The sequence below is a fragment of the Salvelinus alpinus genome, chromosome 8 (genome assembly GCF_045679555.1).
Source record: "Salvelinus alpinus chromosome 8, SLU_Salpinus.1, whole genome shotgun sequence".
NCBI lineage: Eukaryota > Metazoa > Chordata > Actinopteri > Salmoniformes > Salmonidae > Salvelinus > Salvelinus alpinus.
In genome coordinates, this window is record NC_092093.1 from 71,918,930 (window position 1) to 71,941,122 (window position 22,193).

The window sequence follows — 22,193 nt, forward strand, 5'->3', positions numbered from 1 at the left end:
ATTGTGCATTATTGGAGTCTTCATTCAAGCAGCAATAGATTTATTTGACTGATAAAGATGCATTCATCTATTCCTATCAATTATTAATAGTGCATCTCTTTGAGGTCACCAGTGCTGCGACAGACAATTTACATATTTAACCAAATTTAATCAAAATCTGTTTTCGATCAATTGAACAGACAAAACCCATTCTATTTATGTTAAATAATTCAAATAATTTTATGGAAGTGAATTTTTCTAACTAAAGTTAAGTCATTTAATATTCATCCTCTCCGAATAGACTACGGCTACTTCTAAATCGTTCTTAATAGGCTACAATTTTCCAAACAGCACTTGGTGTTTTTTTCTTTCTAAGAATGTTCTGAGGTGGGTGACACAATGCAAATATCAATGCAGTAATTAACTCTATGGAACATATGAGTGGCAAGCGGAAAAGGAGAGGCGGAGGGTTGGTATGGACTGAGAGAGAACGCGAGAGAGAGAGAAAGAGAGAGAGAGAGAGAGATGGAGGGAGAGCGCACGAACAGTGTTGCCGTTACTGTCAGCTGTGGAACGGTTCAGTCATCAATGGACAGAGTACACACCTAGCCAGCAGCATAGCCTCTTTCAATGTACCTTCATTTCTGCTATGAAACGGAGGGAAGTATAATCAAATCCGGTTACCTAGTTTCGCTTTCATCGTTTATATTGCAGATTGAAATGGAGACAACGTTGTGTTAGCGCGCGCTATTAATTAGACTCCAATAGGCTTTATTCCTTGCGGAAGATTTGTTTGATCTCAACCATACATTAACAATGATGGAGTATTGGAGGCAGTGCGCATTATGGCTGATCAACTGCAAGGTGCTTCCACCCAACCATCGGGTAACATGGGAGTCCGCCCAGGTATTCGACCTGGCTCAGACACTCCGAGATGGAGTGCTCCTGTGTCAGCTTCTCAACAACCTCCGACCCCATTCCATCAACCTCAAAGAGATCAATCTCAGACCGCAGATGTCACAGGTAAAATAAGAAACGTGTTTACAATAATTTCATATCAAAAACATTAAACGCTTCAAATACTCTGCTAAACCACAATACCCATATTTCCACGCATCGAATGGAGTAATCAAAAACATAGAAGACTGCACAGAGGGAGGGAAAACCTGTTGGCAGTTTGAATCACATTAGTTTAACTTAGTTCGCTGTGAACTTGGGAATTGTTTCATATCCTCGAAAGTGTTCTTTTTTATTGTCAACGAGGGAAGTTTCCATTATTTTGATCTCTTAAAGCGAAGCTGTACCGTTATCTGAACCGAGTCAGACCTCGCTTGCCCTCTATGGCATTTCATATTATTCTGTACATAAATCTGACACTCCATTTAGTATGATATGTTAGGTTTCGATGGTATGGATTAATTTTGGATGTTCATCATCCATTTCGTATGATATGTTACAAATTACAATTCCTATTATATGTTAAGATTTTGCAAAACGTACAATATGTTACAGATTTGTAATGTACAACATGTAATGAATTTGCAAAAGTATGATATGTTAGGCATTTCCATTTGTTGTGGCTAACATTAGCTAGGGCTAGGGGAAGAGTTAGCTAACTAGCTAAGTAGTTGCAAAGTAGCTAAAATGTAGTAAGTAGTTGAAAAGTTGATGATTGAATAAAATGCTAAAGTTGATGAGATTCGAACCTTTGGGTTGCTAGACTTTCGCATTATACACCCACCTATACACCCCAACCAATCATCCTCCTTTAGTTTTTGCCTTAATTAACCTTCTGTCTTATATAACCATACATCTAGTCTACGAGACCAGGCTGTCTAGGATATGAGAGTCACACATTCAGCTGGAGGTAGAGAGGTTACTTTGAGGATATGGCTTTATATACATAAACAAAACAGTTTCAATCAATTCTTATGTTTCCCCTTCCCCCATATTTTGATTTATATTTATTCATATAAATAAATAATCAAATGAATAGCCCCACAAAGGCAGTAAAATTACATTGGCCAACTATCACATTTCTCTGTGACAGTACATTACACGTTTTGTCTATTATAAATAAGTGGTAGCTGGTCTTTTCTGTGCTTTCCTCATTTTCCCTTCCCTGTAACATAGTTGTTTTTGATTTGTGCTCTTGCTTCTCTACACTTTCATCCTTTCATATTGATTTATTGTCCCATATTGAGTCAATAGCCAGTACAAAGTACAGGTATATGACAATATCTATTATGTTCCTATCACACAGAAAGGCTTACAGACAGACATACAGACAGATAGACAGATAGGTAGACAGACAGACATGCAGACATACATACAGATAGACAGATAGGTAGACAGACAGACATACAGATAGACAGATAGGTAGACAGACAGACATACAGGTAGCGTGACTGTCAGGCTACAGGTACAGCTCCCCTGTCTTCTGCGTTATTAAAAACCGAGGCTCCTGCCTCCTGCCACGTTTTCCTCTCCTCTCCTGGTTGTCAAAGACCATCTGCTCCTGTCCTGTCCCACGCCAAGCCTGTCCTGTCACAGCCTGGGTCACACCGAGCATGTCACAGCCTGGCCTGGCTCTGGGCTGGGCAGATTATAATTCTCCTTCACATCACAGCTAAATCTGTGTCTCAATGACAACTCTCAGGGGAGAGAGGGGACGGTCACTCCATGTGACGAGTCTAGACCAACCTTTAGAGCACCTGACTGCCACACACACACACACACACACACACACACACACACACACACACACACACACACACACACACACACACACACACACACACACACACACACACACACACACACACACACACACACACACGCACACATGCCCGCACGCATATACGCACACACACACTCAGTCATCACGCACACTTAGTCATCGCACACTCGAATGAAGCAGCCAATGAGTAAGCTGCTTCACAAACCAACTATCAGTGTAAAGCTGACAGACAGATTGTGTGAAAGAGTGAGTGCACTCTAAAACAATTCTACAATCCTCATGTCAATATGATATACTTCTACAATAGATTCGTAATCAAGTTTGTTTTTAAAATTGTCAAAGTCAAGTGGACCATTACATTTGCTATTGTTATTGACATTTTCTTATTGCTTTTAGTGCCTCAAACAAATTACAATGTTTGCATGGTGCTTTAAGAGAGGAAACTAGATAGTGTTGGTAAGAAGAGAGGTTGAGCTGTGTATTACTCTCAGGGTTAGACAAGGCCAACGGCTACAATTATTGATCGAGAAAAGATCATTATTTGCCAGCATCCGCTCTAAGTCATGACATAATGGCACACTATGTAGCAGGCACATTGGATGTGTCCTATGCTTACCCATTGTAACACTATGTTATTTTTAGACATGGCTTGATGCCAGCTTGGATTAGTCATTATGATTCAATAAGGATGAGACATACAAAAGTGTAAACACCTACATCACGTACATCACTGAAGCAAATACGATTAATATTTACAATTCTGCTTAGCCTACTTTCTCTTGATTGTAGACCAAGCGGATATAATATTTCTGCCCTTAGGCTTAACACACTACTAGTGTGCTACACCCATTCATACAGCATGCTAAGGAGACCAATTCCCTTTGGTTGTACATCACACAGAAACTGGAGGGGAAATAAATAAAAAAAATCCCCTCCACAACTTTCTATCTGCGTCCGAAATTGAACCTTACTCCCTATATGGTGTACGACTTTTCACCAGGGACCATTCAAAATTAGTACACTAAATATGGAATAGGGTGCTGTTTGGGAAGCACCCACTGCCCCCAGCCCTCAGTGCTCCATGGAGGTGTCATTTACATAACGGAGGGTTGGTTGAGATGCATGAATACCACAGTGAATAATTAATGAATACACAGTGGCAGTAGCTATTTTATCATTGGTCCATTTACAAACACATGGGACGCTAGGCCTCCCCTCACCCAGTGGGACCCTAGGGACCGCGGAGAGACCCAGACAAAGGCCTTAGAGGGCCCAGAGCACAAAGGACCTGTCTGTTGCACAGAGCCATATCAGAGACCCCTCTCTGAACACAGGGGCCTGGACCCTCAAAGCAGCGGGCCCCGTGGCTGTATTAGACGCGTAATTAAAGCACAATTCATCAGCCCCTCTGGAGACTTAGTTGTCCAGCAGTGATGGCAGCAGCGGGGTTGGCAAGAGGGAAGTAGTGGAGTGTGTAGTGTGTGTCTCTCTGATGTGAAGTGTGCTAACAGCGTGTGTCTCTCTGATGTGAAATGTGCTAACAGTGTGTGTCTCTCTGATGTGAAGTGTGCTAACAGCGTGTGTCTCTGATGTGAAGTGTGCTAACAGTGTGTCTCTCTGATGTGAAGTGTGCTAACAGCGTGTGTCTCTGATGTGAAGTGTGCTAACAGCGTGTGTCTCTGATGTGAAATGTGCTAACAGCGTGTGTCCTCTGATATGCAGTGTGCTAACAGTGTGTGTCTCTCTGATGTGAAATGTGCTAACAGTGTGTGTCTCTCTGATGTGAAGTGTGCTAACAGCGTGTGTCTCTGATGTGAAGTGTGCTAACAGCGTGTGTCTCTGATGTGAAATGTGCTAACAGCGTGTGTCCTCTGATATGCAGTGTGCTAACAGCGTGTGTCTCTGATGTGAAGTGTGCTAACAGCGTGTGTCTCTCTGATGTGAAGTGTGCTAACAGCGTGTGTCTCTCTGATGTGAAGTGTGCTAACAGCGTGTGTCTCTGATGTGAAGTGTGCTAACAGCGTGTGTCTCTGATGTGAAGTGTGCTAACAGCGTGTGACTCTCTGATGTGAAGTGTGCTAACAGCATGTGTCTCTCTGATGTGAAGTGTGCTAACAGCGTGTGTCTCTCTGATGTGAAGTGTGCTAACAGCGTGTGTCTCTCTGATGTGAAGTGTGCTAACAGCGTGTGACTCTGATGTGAAGTGTGCTAACAGCGTGTGTCTCTGATGTGAAGTGTGCTAACAGCGTGTGACTCTCTGATGTGAAGTGTGCTAACAGCGCGTGTCTCTGATGTGAAGTGTGCTAACAGCGTGTCTCTCTGATGTGAAGTGTGCTAACAGCGTGTGACTCTCTGATGTGAAGTGTGCTAACAGCGTGTCTCTCTGATGTGAAGTGTGCTAACAGCGTGTGACTCTCTGATGTGAAGTGTGCTAACAGCGTGTGTCTCTGATGTGAAGTGTGCTAACAGCGTGTGTCTCTCTGATGTGAAGTGTGCTAACAGCGTGTGACTCTCTGATGTGAAGTGTGCTAACAGCGTGTGACTCTCTGATGTGAAGTGTGCTAACAGCGTGTGTCTCTCTGATGTGAAGTGTGCTAACAAGGTGTGTCTATCTGATGTGAAGTGTGCTAACAGCGTGTGTCTCTCTGATGTGAAGTGTGCTAACAGCGTGTGTCTCTGATGTGAAGTGTGCTAACAGCGTGTGTCTCTGATGTGAAGTGTGCTAACAGCGTGTGTCTCTCTGATGTGAAGTGTGCTAACAGCGTGTCTCTCTGATGTGAAGTGTGCTAACAGCGTGTCTTTCTGATGTGAAGTGTGCTAACAGCGTGTGTCTCTGATGTGAAGTGTGCTAACAGCGTGTCTCTCTGATGTGAAGTGTGCTAACAGCGTGTCTCTCTGATGTGAAGTGTGCTAACAGTGTGTGTCTCTGATGTGAAGTGTGCTAACAGCGTGTGTCTCTGATGTGAAGTGTGCTAACAGCGTGTCTCTCTGATGTGAAGTGTGCTAACAGCGTGTGTCTCTGATGTGAAGTGTGCTAACAGCGTGTCTCTCTGATGTGAAGTGTGCTAACAGCGTGTCTCTCTGATGTGAAGTGTGCTAACAGTGTGTGTCTCTGATGTGAAGTGTGCTAACAGCGTGTCTCTCTGATGTGAAGTGTGCTAACAGCGTGTGTCTCTGATGTGAAGTGTGCTAACAGCGTGTCTCTCTGATGTGAAGTGTGCTAACAGCGTGTGTCTCTGATGTGAAGTGTGCTAACAGCGTGTCTCTCTGATGTGAAGTGTGCTAACAGCGTGTCTCTCTGATGTGAAGTGTGCTAACAGCGTGTCTCTCTGATGTGAAGTGTGCTAACAGCGTGTCTCTCTGATGTGAAGTGTGCTAACAGCGTGTGTCTCTGATGTGAAGTGTGCTAACAGCGTGTGTCTCTGATGTGAAGTGTGCTAACAGCGTGTCTCTCTGATGTGAAGTGTGCTAACAGTGTGACTTTGAGCTGCTGTGTTCAGTCAAAACCAACATCCAGTAGTTGTTGTTTTCTCAGGGTAAGACAAGTTATGTAGTAACAGTTATGCACTACACATACAACTAGAAATCGACTCAAACATTTCTTATGACAGGATTTTGCTTGAACCTGGAAACATTTTGACTGGTCCCTGTCTTTCAAGAGATCCAAATAATGAAAGCTAGAGATAAATTAAATGGATATGAGGGGTATTGGCCTTCGTACATTCTCCATAAAATCCACAAGGTCACAAGTTCTAAGGAAAGGAGAAGTATAAATCTGACATCCACAGAATAGCTTTGGATGCTGTTGTAGTATTTTCTCATGGGATTGTGTCTGCTTGTGAGAGGAAAGTGCAACAGGTGCAGCAGGAGTGAGTTAAAAGTGTCTTACTTAAACAAAAATTAGGTACAGTATGTGGTTATCTGTGTGTGTGTGGATGTTACAACAGGGCAGTATGAAAGTGTCAATTGAGAGGAAGTGTAGATGGGCAAATGGCTGCTGAGACTGTTATGCTCCAGAGTCTAGACCAAAAGGTTTTGTAAGTCGTGGTTTGGTTTCAGTAGCTTACACGTGAATGCACACAATGCATCGACAGCAGCAGCAGTACATATAGGCCTCTTTCAAAAAGACTGTCTCTAAGCTTTGGCACACTAAGGAAGTGAGGAGACGGAATAGAGGAAGGAAGTGAAACTTGACATGCCTGGGCCAAACCCACTCTGTCTAAAAAAACACACAGAAGCAACCTGACTTAGTACATGACAAAGCTTCAGAGTTCCCATTTATGTAAGAACATTACTTCAAGAGGTAGATAGAAGAGAGGGGGGAGGGAGAGAAAGAGATAGAGAGGAAATGGAAAGAGGAAAGTGTTGGGACACTTTGATGATGTCATCATTACTGATTTTGTTCCGAATGACTCAGAATTCTCCTAATCGTCCAAGTTCTGCATTCACCTGTATTTCCCTTGCTGGAATAGATTTAGATGTTTTGGGAAATTGTATTCTATGATAGTGGTGGGAAAAGTACTCAATTGTCAATATACATTAATAGAGTCCAATAGGGCGACGCACAATTGGCCCAGCATGGTCCGGGTTAGGGTAGGGTTTGGCCTGGGGGGGCTTTACTTGGCTCATCGCGCTCTAGCGACTCGTTGTGGCTGGCCGGGCGTCTGCAGGCTGACTTCGGTCATCAGTTGAACGGTGTTTCCTCCGACACATTGGTGCGGCTGGCTTCCGGGTTAAGCGGGCAGGTCTAAAGAAGAGTAGTTAGGCGGGTCATGTTACGGAGGACGCATGGCTCGACCCTCACCTCTTCCGAGCCCTTTGGGTAGTTGCAGCGTTGAGACACGATCATAATTGGATTGCAATTGGATATAACAAAATTGGGGAGAAAAAAAAAATACAAAATGTATTTTTTACAAAAGAAATACAAAATAGATAAAAAAATATTCTAGAAAATGAGTAGAGTAAAAGTCAGTCACCCATTAAAATACTACATGAATACAAGTCTAAAAGTATCTTGTTTTAAATGTAGTTAAGTACAGTGGTGGAAAAAGTACTCATTCTTGAGTCAACGTAAAAAGTAAAAGTAAACACTCTCAATCAAATTCCTTGTATTAAGCAAACCAGGGGGCACACTTTTCTTGTTTATTTAATTTACAGACAGCGAGGGGCTCACTCCAACACTCAGACATAATTTACAAATGCAGTATTTGTGTTAAGGGAGTCCGCCAGATCAGAGGCATTAGGGATGACAGTGCGTTATATTGATAGGTGCGTGATTTGGACCATATTGCTCTCCTGGCTGAGCATTCGAAATGTAACGACGTTGGAGGTGGCTTATGGTAGAGAAATTAACATTCAATTCTCTTTCAAAAGCTCCGGTGGACATTCATGCAGTCAGCATACCAATTGCACACTCCCTCAATACTGGAGACATCTCTGGCATTGTGTTGTGTGACAAAACCGCACATTTTAGAGTGGCATTTTATTGTCCCCAGCACAAGGTGCACGTGTGTAATGATCATGCTGTTTAATCAGCTTCTTGATATGCCACACCTGTCAGGTATATGATTTATCTTGGCAAAGGAGAAATGCTCCTTTGTTAACAAATTTGTTAACAAATTTGTTCACAACATTTGAGAGAAATAAGCTTTTTTTTTGCGTATGGAAAATTTGAGGGAATTTGAGGGATCTTTTATTTCAGCGCATGAAACATGGGACCAGCACTACATGTTGCGTTTATATTTTGTTAAGTCTATTTTTACTTAGTTACCTTACACCACTACATGTAACAAGACATTGTTTTATCCCATGTCACGTGATGTTGAGTTGTAGACCAAGGTCAGTGAAGCCTTTGATTTGAAATTCGAATGTTGTTTAATGTAATCATGCAGGTTTTCTCCGCAGCGTCGTCATGATATGACATGTATATTAATGCAGTTTTCATGATGACGTTGGCACAAGTCTTTCCCATGGTCATGAAATTACGGAAACACGCAAATACAACACACCACCATACCTGGAAATCCCTTGAATGGATCCATTTAAACCATCACCTTTAATCTATAGACCAAAATAAATGATAGTGCTCATAGAAATGAAGAGTCATCTTCAACAGAACTTTTGTTTTCACTTGGATATCATCTCTGAGCATATGTTACAAATAGAGGCCATACTTTTCATTTTCCTATGATTTGCCTATGCTATTCAATTAAGCAATAACGCTCGAAGGGGTATGGTATATGGCCAATATACCATGGCTAAGGGCTACTCCTGCACGACGCAACACAGAGTGCCTGGACACAACCCTTAGCCATGGTATATTGGCCGTATATCACAATTAAACCAACCGGTTTTTAATATAGAATATGTACCTCTGCAGAGCGCCAGTCAAATAATTGGTAATGCTATATGAGGAATCATGTAATTACATTTTATGATTTTCAAAAAGGAAGAGAGTCTGATATCCAATCAATGTTTATTGCGTTTTTGAGACCTACCAGACTGGTTCATTTCATCAGTATTGTTGTAAGTGCTTTCTGAGAGCTTTTTCGTCAATACTGACATAGTTACATTGAAAACAATGGCCATTGATGATAGCATTTAACTCTATTTTAATCCATGTCTAATACGAATCCGATGGGAACAACACAACATGAAACACATGAATGTCCCCATTTGTTATATGTCAACACAGGTTTTTATTTCTTTGTCCTTGTCACGGTCTTAGTAGATATCCGACTCGTTATTCATGAAGTGATCAGCTCTCCCCTGCCAGGATCAGCTCTCCCCAGTCCATGTAATCTTCTTCAATATGTCCTAAAAGGTTAAACTGATCCTAGATCAATACGCCCACTCTGAGATGTCCAGATGATGCACGCGAGGGAGAGATGTTTCTGTTGCCTGCAACCTTTACTGTTCGTCCAATCTCCAGTGGAGCATTGAAAACCTCCAGCCAAATGAAATGGACATTATTTTCTATCCTGCTAAAAATAGATAGAGCAGTCAGTCAGGCAGTCAGTAATGATAATGCTTAAAGCAAAGAGCACTTGGCCTTGCAGTGTGTAGCCTAGTGTTTCAGTGGTGTACGTATTAACAATATGTATTTCATATCATGTTTCTCCACTAAGTGTGAATGAGGATGTCTAATGCTTCTCATGCTGTGTAATAGTGGGTATTGGTGATACTTGGACATCTCTGCTGAGCTCTATTTAAATACTGTATGTCTATTTTCATTGTCTTTGGGTGCAGTGTAGAGGGACAGCTAGAAATACAGTGCATTCGGAAAGTATTCAGACCCCTTTACTTTTTACACATTTTGTTACACTACAGCCTTATTCTAAAATGAAAAAATAAAATAAATTGAATCAATCTACACACAATACCCCATAATGACAAAGCAAAAACAGGTTTTTAGATTTCTTTGGGCAAATTTCTGAGAACATTTACATAAATATTTAGACCCTTTACTCAGTACTTTGTTGAAGCACCTTTGGCAGCGATTACAGCCTTGAGTCTTCTTCTTCTTGGGTATGACGCTACAAGCTTGGCACACCTGTATTTCGGGAGTTTCTCCCATTTTTCTCTGCAGATCCTCTCAAGCTCTGTCAGGTTGAATGGGGAGCATTGCGGCACATCTATTTTCAGGGCTCTTCAGAGATGTTAGATCGGGTTCAAGTCCGGGCTCTGTCTGGGCCACTCAAGGACATTCAGAGACTTGTCCCAAAGCCACTCCTGCGTTGTCTTGGCTGTGTGCTTAGGGTCGTTGTCCTGTTGGAATGTGAACCTTCGACCCAGTCTGAGGTCCTGAGCACTCTGGAGCAGGTTTTCATCAAGGTTGTCTCTGTACTTTGCGGCGTTCATCTTTCCCTCGATCCTGACTTGTCTCCCAGTCCTTGTCGCTGAAAAACATCCCCACAGTTTGATGCTGCCACCACCATGCTTCACTGTAGGGGTGGTGCCAGGTTTCCTCCAGATGTGACGCTTTGCATTCAGGCCAAAGAGTTAAATCTTGGTTTCATCAAACTAGAGAATCTTGTTTCTCATGGTCTGAGAGTCCTTTAGGTGTCTTTTGGCATACTCCAAGCGGGCTGTCATGTCCTTTTACGGAGGAGTGGCTTCTGCCTGGCCACTCTACCATAAAGACCTGATTGGTGGAGTGCGGCAGAGATGATTGTCCTTCTGGAAGGGACTCCCATCTCCACAGAGGAACACTGGAGCTCTGTCAGAGTGACCATCGGGTTCTTGGTCACCTCCCTGACCATGGCTCTTCTCCCCCAATTGCTCAGTTTGGCCGGGCGGCCAGCTCTAGGAAGAGTCTAGGTGGTTCCAAACTTCTTCCATTTAAGAATTATGGAGGCCACTATGTTCTTGGGGACCTTCAATGCTGCAGAATATTTTTTGTACCTTCCCCAGATCTGTGCCTCGAGACAATACTATCTCAGAGCTCTATGGACAATTCCTTTGACCTCATGTCTTGTTTTTTGCTCTGACATGCACTGTCAACTGTGGGACCTTATGTGTGTGCCGTTCCAAATCATGTCCAATTTATTACATTTACCACAGGTGGACTCCAATCATGTTGTAGAAACAGGATGCACCTGAGCTCAGTTTCGAGTCTCATAGCAAAGTGTCTGAATACTTATTGTAACGAACGTCGTCGGGAGAAGGAGAAGAGGACCAAGGTGCAGAGTGGTAAGTATTCATAATACGTTATTCTAATAAATATGAACACTCTAACAAAACAACAACACGACAAACAAACAGTTCTGTAAGGTGCAACAAACACTAACCAGAAAATAACCACCCACAAACAAAAGTGGGAAAACAGGCTACCTAAGTATGGCTCTCAATCAGAGACAACGATAGACAGCTGCCTCCGATTGAGAACAATACCAGGCCAAACACATAGAAATAGAAAACCTAGACCTACAACATAGAATACCCACCCACATCACACCCTGACCAAACTAAAAATAGAAACATACAAAGCAATCTACGGTCAGGGCGTGACACTTATGTAAATAAGGTATGTCTAATTTTAATTTTTAATACATTTGCAAAATGTTCTAAAAACCTGTTTTCCCTTTGTCATTATGGGGTATTGTGCGTAGATTGATGAGGAAAACATTAAATGTAATACATTTTAGAATAAGGCTGTAACATAACAAAATGTTGAAAAAGTCAAGGCGTCTGAATACTTTCCAAATGCACCGTATATACCTGTGGTGGAGAAGAGTGTTAATAATTACATACAGAAGCACACTATGGTACGCTCGCACAGACACACATGAACGCAGGGTCAGACACCAGTTGACCTGTCTCACACACCCCCTGCAGCTGGAAACCAAACGTATGATATTTTACTGGATGGGGAGGAGGAGGAGGAGGAGGGGAGGGGGAGTGGGGGGACAAGGAGGAGGATGAGATGTGAGGAGTAGGAGGAGGAGGAGGGGGGGGCGGACAGACAGTATTCATGCTCCAGTGAGAAGACGATGGTCGTACGCCTTGCCTCTTCCGAGAGAACAGAGAGGCTGGAGAGGGAGAGCCTTGGATCAGGTCATTACAGCTGATGAACAGTAAAGGTTTATGTGTCCCCTAACACACACTACTGTGCTGTGAAGCTCTACATACCCTGGCCTGGCCAACACACTACTGTGCTGTGAAGCTCTACATACCCTGGCCTGGTCAACACACTACTGTCCTGTGAAGATTTACATACCCTGGCCTGGCCAACACACTACTGTCCTGTGAAGCTCTACATACCCTGGCCTGGCCAACACACTACTGTGCTGTGAAGCTCTACATACCCTGGCCTGGCCAACACACTACTGTCCTGTGAAGCTCTACATACCCTGGCCTGGCCAACACACTACTGTGCTGTGAAGATTTACATACCCTGGCCTGGCCAACACACTACTGTGCTGTGAAGCTCTACATACCCTGGCCTGGCCAACACACTACTGTGCTGTGAAGATTTACATACTCTGGCCTGGTCAACACACTACTGTCCTGTGAAGCTCTACATACCCTGGCCTGGTCAACACACTACTGTCCTGTGAAGATTTACATACCCTGGCCTGGCCAACACACTACTGTGCTGTGAAGATTTACATACCCTGGCCTGGCCAACACACTACTGTGCTGTGAAGCTCTACATACCCTGGCCTGGCCAACACACTACTGTCCTGTGAAGATTTACATACCCTGGGCTGGCCAACACACTACTGTCCTGTGAAGATTTACATACCCTGGGCTGGCCAACACACTACTGTGCTGTGAAGATTTACATACCCTGGCCTGGCCAACACACTACTGTCCTGTGAAGCTCTACATACCCTGGCCTGGCCAACACACTACTGTGCTGTGAAGATTTACATACCCTGGCCTGGCCAACACACTACTGTCCTGTGAAGATTTACATACCCTGGCCTGGTCAACACACTACTGTCCTGTGAAGATTTACATACCCTGGCCTGGTCAACACACTACTGTCCTGTGAAGCTCTACATGCCATGGCCTGGCCAACACACTACTGTCCTGTGAAGATTTACATACCCTGGCCTGGTCAACACACTACTGTCCTGTGAAGATTTACATACCCTGGCCTGGTCAACACACTACTGTCCTGTGAAGCTCTACATGACATGGCCTGGCCAACACACTACTGTCCTGTGAAGATTTACATACCCTGGCCTCGTCAACACACTACTGTCCTGTGAAGATGTACATACCCTGGCCTGGTCAACACACTACTGTCCTGTGAAGCTCTACATGCCATGGCCTGGCCAACACACTACTGTCATGTGAAGATTTACATACCCTGGCCTGGCCAACACACTACTGTCCTGTGAAGATTTACATACCCTGGCCTGGCCAACACACTACTGTCCTGTGAAGATTTACATACCCTGGCCTGGCCAACACACTACTGTCCTGTGAAGATTTACATACCCTGGCCTGGCCAACACACTACTGTCCTGTGAAGATTTACATACCCTGGCCTGGCCAACACACTACTGTCCTGTGAATATTGACATACCCTGGCCTGGTCAACACACTACTGTCCTGTGAATATTGACATACCCTGGCCTGGTCAACACACTACTGTCCTGTGAATATTGACATACCCTGGCCTGGTCAACACACTACTGTCCTGTGAATATTGACATACCCATGCCTGGCCAACACACTACTTTACTGTGAAGATTGCCATGAAGGACATTTACCCATGAATCTCTCTGGCCTCCATCACATCCCAGCCAAACTATCCCAACCCTCCGTCTCTCATGACCCCATCACAGAATTTCTGCATCACTTGACCCACTCCGTAAACAGACAAGACAGAGCACCTGGATCGCACCAAATAACATAAACTGTACTGCTATCCATCAAGGTGTACACATACATAACCTCTAGCTTCAGGTGGATGTGGGTTGGGAAACATTTCATGGAAAATGCCGAAAGATATAGAAACGTTGTTACTCTTTATGGGCGACTTCCCACCCTTTTGAAATACCTCGGGCTGTACATGAAAGCATATAAGAGGCGTTGGAGATGCCAAATGTTATTAGTCTGTGAGTGTGTCCCAAATCCCACCCTATTCCCTATATAGTGCACTACTTCTGTGTACTGGTAAAAAAGTAATGCAGTAAGGGAATAGGGTGCAATTTGGAACGCAGCCTACTGTATGTCCCTGGGTTTGGATCAGCTACTGTGGACCGTAGCTAGCAGGCCGGCCAGCTGAGGCCGATCCGTCATCTCTCATTAATAATGTAATGAAACAGGGCTGTCATGAAGAGCTGTGCCTGTCAGTGCTGCGTTAAATAAGTCTGTGCTGTTAAATAGAAGAGTCAGGGAGAAAGTTATGATCTCTCTCGACCCCTCCTCTCTGTCTCTCACTCTTGATTTCTCAATCTCTCTCTCTCTGTAGCCTTAGGGATGAGTAATGAAAGTGAATACAAAATATGTGTTTTGTTGTCACATACACCAGATAGGTGCAGTGTAATATGCTGTTAAGTAGTACGGCGCCCCTGGAGAAGATGAGGGTTAAGTTCTTAGCTCAATGACACATCAACAGATGGTATTCTTTTTCTTTTTACGTCAGCCGATGTCACAAAGTGCTATACAGAAACCCAGCCTAAAACCTCAAACAGCAAGCGATGCAGATGTAGAAGCACGGTGGCTAGGAAAAACTCCCTAGAAAGGCAGGAACCTTGGAAGAAACCTAGAGAGGAACCAGACTCTGAGGGGTGGCCAGTCCTCTTCTGGCTGTGCCGGGTGGAGATTATAACAGAAAATGGCCAAGATGTTCAAATGTCCATAGATGACGAGCAGGGTCAAATAATAATAATCACAGTGGTTGTCAAGGGTGCAACAGGTCAGCACCTCAGGAGTAAACGTCAGTTGGCTTTTCATAGCCGATCAGTCAGAGTTAGAGACAGCAGTAGAGAGAGATAAAACAGCAGGTCTGGGACAGGTAGCACGTCCAGGGGAACAGGTCAGGGTTCCATAGCCGCAGGCAGAACAGTTGTAACTGGATTAGCAGCACGACCAGGTGGACTGGGGACAGCAAGGAGTCATCCTAGTCCTGAGGCATGGTCCTAGGGCTCAGGTCCTCCGAGAGAAAGAGAGAAAAAGATAGAGAGAATTAGAGGGAGCATACTTAAATTCACACAGGGCACCGGATAAGACAGGAGAAATACTCCAGATATAACAGACTGACCCTAGCCCCCCGACACATAAACTATTGCAGCATAAATACTGGAGGCTGAGACAGGAGGGGTTGGGAGACACTGTGGCCCCGTCCGACGATACCCCCGTACAGGGCCAACCAGGCAGGATATAACCCTAACTACTTTGTCAAAGCACAGCCCCCACACCACTAGAGGGAGTGGATAGCATACCTTTCGGTTACCTGCCCAACGCTCTTAACTGCTAGGCTACCTGCTGCCCGAATAAATGAATTGCTGGCGTATGTCTCAGTTAGTTTTTTGATTTGAGTGCAGACTGCACTGATGAGTATTATCCTTCAGACTGGGTGTGAGAGAAATACGTCATTCTGTGGCAGTTACTGGAGTCTAGTGTGTAGTATGGAGTCTACTATCCACTGCCTAGGAGGTTTATGGACAGAGTACAATCTGAGGGGGTGTATCTCTGGATTGTGCATCCTGCTGTTTTAGCTGTCTGTCTTCTGGCTGGGTTTGACCCTTAGCTGGACCTGGTTGTAAAAGGCGGACAGATGTTCCTCTGCAGTCAGCACATATTCATTCGCCTACACTCCAACTCAGGTTTCCTGATGACACAGCTGAGAACAGGTCCCAGCTCTCACATCAATGTATGTGACATATGCAGTACCTCAGGTCTGGCCTGTGTCCCAAATGACACCCTATTCCTTATGTAATGCCCATATGGCTCTGGTCTAAAGTAGTGCACTACATAGGGAATAGGGTGTGCCATTTTGGATGGAACCCTGGTGATCTGTTTCCATGTCATAGGCCCATACATTAAGCTATACATTACCATGGTCCGTGGCCCTCTGTTTTCCTCCTATAGGGTTTCATATGACACCATTTCTTCTCACCTGACACAATCTCAAGAGACGGTCATAAGATACAGTAGGTATGAGTCATAGAGAAAGCATGCAGGGGTTATGTCATTCTGATTCAATACCCTGTTGAATACGATGGTATTCATTGCTACATGGCTATAGTTAAACCATTGTTCTATCTGTCTTGTCTATGTCGGATGCTCCAAGCAGTAGCACACTAGCCTGGAATCCAAACTCATATGCTCCATTTGACCATTGTATCAGTTTGGATTCCAGGCTAGTAGCACACAGAGGCTGCATCTAAATGGTACCCTATTCCCTACATAGTGCACTGCTTTTGACCAGGGCCGATATGGCTCTGGTCAATAGTGCGCTATACAGGGAATCAGTTGCCATTTCAGATGCAGCCTGGCACTCTCGCTCCCTGTTGGCTGGGCTGGGTTGTCTGTGGGCATATCAGATTGAGTGAAAGGACAAACAGAAAGAGGCCTCTCAGGTCTCTAATCTCATTCACTGTACATCAGTACGTCCTCTGCTTCCTCTGTGACAGAGTCGGCCATCTAACCGGCTGTTAATTGACACTCATTAACCAAAAGAGATGAGATGAGTCTAACTCAGTTTGGCTTTTCATGTGGGAGACTTTAGACCAAATAGAGTAGGATTTGATTAGGTAGTAGCTGGTAGGCTACATACAATACACACTGGGGTTTTAAAAGAACCCCACACTGTGGTTGCCATGGAGCTTTGGAGCATATTGAAGGGAATACATAAGCAGAACGAAATAAGATCCTTATTATGGAGCTAAAGCGCTCTGAACAGATTCAACACAGCAATACCACATGACTTGAAAAGCAGAATGTGGGATTGGATGGTGGTAGAAACCATTTTATCTTTGTCTTATTTCTGCAGATGGTTTTGGCATGGTGCTTCAGATATGAAATGCTACACCTTCATTGTACAGTGTTGTGGTGAACTCTCCCTACACTTACCCTTGCATCCTTCCTGGTCCCCTTCCCTACTCTACAGGTTAACACACACACACACACACACACACACACACACACACACACACACACACACACACACACACACACACACACACACACACACACACACACACACACACACACACACACACACACACACACACACACACACACACACACACACACACACACACACACACACACACACACACACACACACACACACACACACACACACACACACACACACACACACACACACACACACACACACACACACACACACACACACACACACACACACACACACACACACACACACACACACACACACACACACACACACACACACACACACACACACACACACACACACACACACACACACACACACACACACACACACACACACACACACACACACACACACACACACACACACACACACACACACACACACACACACACACACACACACACACACACACACACACACACACACACACACACACACACACACACACACACACACACACACACACACACACACACACACACACACACACACACACACACACACACACACACACACACACACACACACACACACACACACACACACACACACACACACACACACACACACACACACACACACACACACACACACACACACACACACACACACACACACACACACACACACACACACACACACACACACACACACACACACACACACACACACACACACACACACACACACACACACACACACACACACACACACACACACACACACACACACACACACACACACACACACACACACACACACACACACACACACACACACACACACACACACACACACACACACACACACACACACACACACACACACACACACACACACACACACACACACACACACACACACACACACACACACACACACACACACACACACACACACACACACACACACACACACACACACACACACACACACACACACACACACACACACACACACACACACACACACACACACACACACACACACACACACACACACACACACACACACACACACACACACACACACACACACACACACACACACACACACACACACACTCACTGACACAGGCCCATGTTTCCATGCTCAGTCAAGGCTCACTGATTCGGGAGGTGTCTGCCGGGATGCAACAATAAGCCGTGGTGTGAAATCATCATTCCATGTAAGGAGGATGGTTTTGAGGGTACCCACACCAGTCAGGCCTCTTTCTGTACTCTACAAGAGCCTTAGGGGGCTGAGTGTTCCCAATGCAGAAAACAGCTCAGTGTGAAACGATCCCGAGCCTCCCTGGTGCTTGCTCACCACCCCCGTCCCTCCCTGCACCCAGCATGCTTCACCCCAGTGCTACAGAAAGGGTTTCAGCCCACTGAGCCTAGTGCTGTGGGTTTCAGATGCCTTTCTGTGAGGCTGCTGTTTCCTTCAGATACTAAAGCTCTTCGGGTTGCTCAGAAGCCCCCGGGCGACCGTCTCCAAGATGTGCTCCTCAGATAAAACGGCATGCATACAAGTGTAAACATTCAACATTATTTACTAGCTGCCTGCGTGCCCTTCACTCTGACTGTCTTATCTGGGGTTTTCTGCCCCAAGGCCTTTCTTGTGAAGTCATCTGTAATGCCTGATGCGATTTGAGTGGAGCAGAATTTAATATTTGATGTTTGTGCCCATCATCATCTTCACAGACGGCTCTGATGTCGTGCCACAGTTCAGGAGGATAGCTAAATATTGGATAGAGAAATATGAATAGAGAAACTGTTATAATGAATAGAGAAAGATGACTTTGCCTCTCTCAGTTGTTTGACTTGTGTATTCTGTTTTTAACAATGCATTGTTTACTAGTATTGTAACACTGTTCTAGTAACCCAGACTCGTTGACTGCATCTACTGTCGTGCCTAGCAGAGTTACAGCATCACACAGACAACAGTATCACACAGACAACAGCTGTGCTGTTGTAAAAATGTAAAAATGAGAGAGGGAGAGAGAGAACAACCGAAAAATAACACTTCCTGTGAAAGCCTGCCTGTGAGTCAAGACCAAACGAAAAAGAAGTAAGCAAACAACCCCATCTCTGAAGGGTTTCAGTACAGCCCTGAAAACAGCCCTGGTTACTGGTTATTCACTGTACATCAGTACGTGTTTGTGAGGACTGATGTCATTCTAACAGCCTGTTGTGATTAAGTCTTGTATTGGAGGATGTTACCATCAGCATATAACCATTTAAGATTGTAATCTTAATACAGGAGCTGAAGGCTCTACTATGTTCATTCGTTGTTGGGGATATCCTGTGTTGAGTGACTTAAGTTCATCATTTGGCGATATGGTTTAAATATGCACATTTCATGATGTCAATGACCATGCAATTCATAAATGTCAATTATCCTGCAATTCTCAAAACCTGCAGAGAAGCAGCATATTGCTACAGAAATGAACAAGTACACAATGCATTGTTACAGATGAGAGAGCATTGCAGCTCAGATCTGGTTGGGATTTTTATTTTACCTTTATTTAACTAGGCAAGCCAGTTAAGAACAAATTCTTATTTTCCTTGACGGCCTAGGAACAGTGAGTTAACTGCCTTGTTCAGGAGCAGAACAACAGATTTTACCTTGTCAGCTCCGGGATTCGATCTTGCAACCTTTTGGTTACAAGGCCGAAGCTCTAACCACTAGGCTACCTGTAGTCTAATTTAGTAATGACAGGGGTGTGCCAACAGCATCCTCCTATAAAACAGTCTATGACAACATCCTCTCTTTCATCCAGAGTTTATCACAGAGTAGCTAACCCACTGTGTGTCAACCATGTTTTATGTCAGCCAATTATCTTAACGGGCCTCCTCGTTTGTCTCTGTCCCAGACACAGCACTCTGATCAAAAGGTTAAGATTACACTGAGTGTGATGTTCACCTCTCCCATCTACTCAACTGTAAGACGGCAGTAGCATCCATCGCGTCAGCATTTTAGCTTCACTAAATCAATTTTTATTCAGCCAACGTTATGTGGCAGGGTTTGAGGCTACTGACTCTGCCTATGTGCGGTTCTGTCGGAGACTGATCTGGATTGAAAGAGGCCTGTCTATTGATCTACATTAGGTTAATTACTTCAGATTTGGGATGTGCACTAGGCAGAAAGGTTTGGCAAGTCAGTAAACAATCTTCTTATTAATAATACTGGATGGAGTCTTGACTTATTTGATTCTGTCAGGATGTCAGGCTGCACTTTTAGACAGACAATAGCCCCATCCATTTTCAAACTCAACAAAGTTTCTGGACTTAGACAGTTATACGTGAGTCTGGCACTAAGACGACACTCAACGAGCTGTATAAGGCCATAAGCAAACAAGAAAATGCACATCCAGAGGCGGCGCTCCTTGTGGCCGGGGACTGTAATGCAGGAAAACTTAAATCCGTTTTTACCTAATTTCTACCAGCATGTTAAATGTGCAACCAGCGGGAAAAAAACTTCTTTACTCCACAAACAGAGATGCATACAAAGCTCTCCCTCACCCTCCATTTGGCAAATCTGACCATAACTCTATCCTCCTGATTCCTCCTTACAAGCAAAAACTAAAGCAGGAAGTACCAGTGACTCGCTCAATAAGGAAGTGGTCAGATGACGCAGATGCTAAGTTACAGGACTGTTTTGCTAGCACACACTGGAATATGTTCCGGGATTCTTCCGATGGCATTGAGGAGTAAACTACATCAGTCACTGGCTTCATCAATAAGTGCATTGATGACGTCGTCCCCACAATGACTGTACATACATACCCCAACCAGAAGCCATGGATTATAGGCAACATCCTCACTGAGCTAAAGGGTAGAGCTTCCTCTTTCAAGGAGCGGGACTCTAACCCAGACACTTATAAGAAATCCCGCTATGCCCTCTGACGATATAAGGGCACGAGGTGAGACCCAGATGCAGACACGGGACTCAGATGGTTTGAGTCTTTGATATTTATTATATCCAAAAGAGGTAGGCAAGAGAATGGTTGTGGACAGGCAAAAAGTTGAAACCAGTTCAGACTCAAGGAGGTACAGTGTGGCAGGCACGCTCGAGGTCAGGGCAGGCAGAATGGTCAGGCCGACGTGTACAGAGTCCAGAAAACAGGCAAGGGTCAAAACCGGGAGGTCTAGTAAAAGAGAATAGAAAAGGCAGGAGCATGGGAAAAACACGCTGGTTGACTTGGAACATACAAGACAACCTGGCACAGAGAGCCAGGAAACACAGGGATAAATACACCAGGGATAACAAGCGAGACCTGGAGGGGATGGAGACAATAACAAGGACAGGTGAAACTGATTAGGGTGTGACAGTACCCCCCCTCTAGGGACGCCACCTGGCGTCCTACCTGGGCGCATACCTGGTTGACCGGGGTGTCAGTGGTGGAAGTCGGTGATGAGGGCTGAATCCAGGATGTCTCTAGCGGGAAGCCATCACCTCTTCTCCGGGCCGTAACCCTCCCAGTCAACCAGGTACTGGAAACCCCTGCCCCTTGGTCGAACACCCAGGAGACGTCTCACCGTGTATGCCGGATGGCCATCAATGATACGGGGAGGGGGGGTGGTCCTGGGGACAGAAGACAAAGGATTGTGAGACACGGGCTTAATCCTAGACACATGGAACGTAGGGTGAATGCGGAGGGTACGGGGTAACAAGAGACGGACAGCAGTGGAACTAAGGAATCTAGAGATGGAAAACGGACCAATGAAACGGGGGACAGTTTTCGGGACTCTACCCGAAGGGGCAGGTCCCGTGTGGACAGCCATACCCTCTGCCCAATGCGGTAGAGGGGAACTGGAGTCCGGTGGCGATCTGCTTGCTGACGATACCTGGAGTTGGTCTTGAGAAGTGCTACCCGAGCTC

General features: G+C 44.8%; 1 protein-coding gene across 2 annotated transcripts in view; it reads left to right on the forward strand.

Annotated features, from left to right (window-relative positions):
* Nucleotides 1–469: 469 nt before the first annotated feature.
* LOC139583652 (guanine nucleotide exchange factor VAV3) overlaps nt 470–22,193 on the forward strand; it is a 143,147-nt gene continuing 121,423 nt past the window's right edge. Inside the window, exon 1 of one of the 2 annotated variants that reach the window (XM_071414942.1) lies at nt 470–1,002. In XM_071414942.1, the coding sequence (XP_071271043.1) occupies nt 796–1,002 (207 nt within the window). In that variant the 5' untranslated portion in view covers nt 470–795. The remainder of the gene's footprint in view (nt 1,003–22,193) is intronic. The other variant, XM_071414943.1, reaches the window with a different exon arrangement.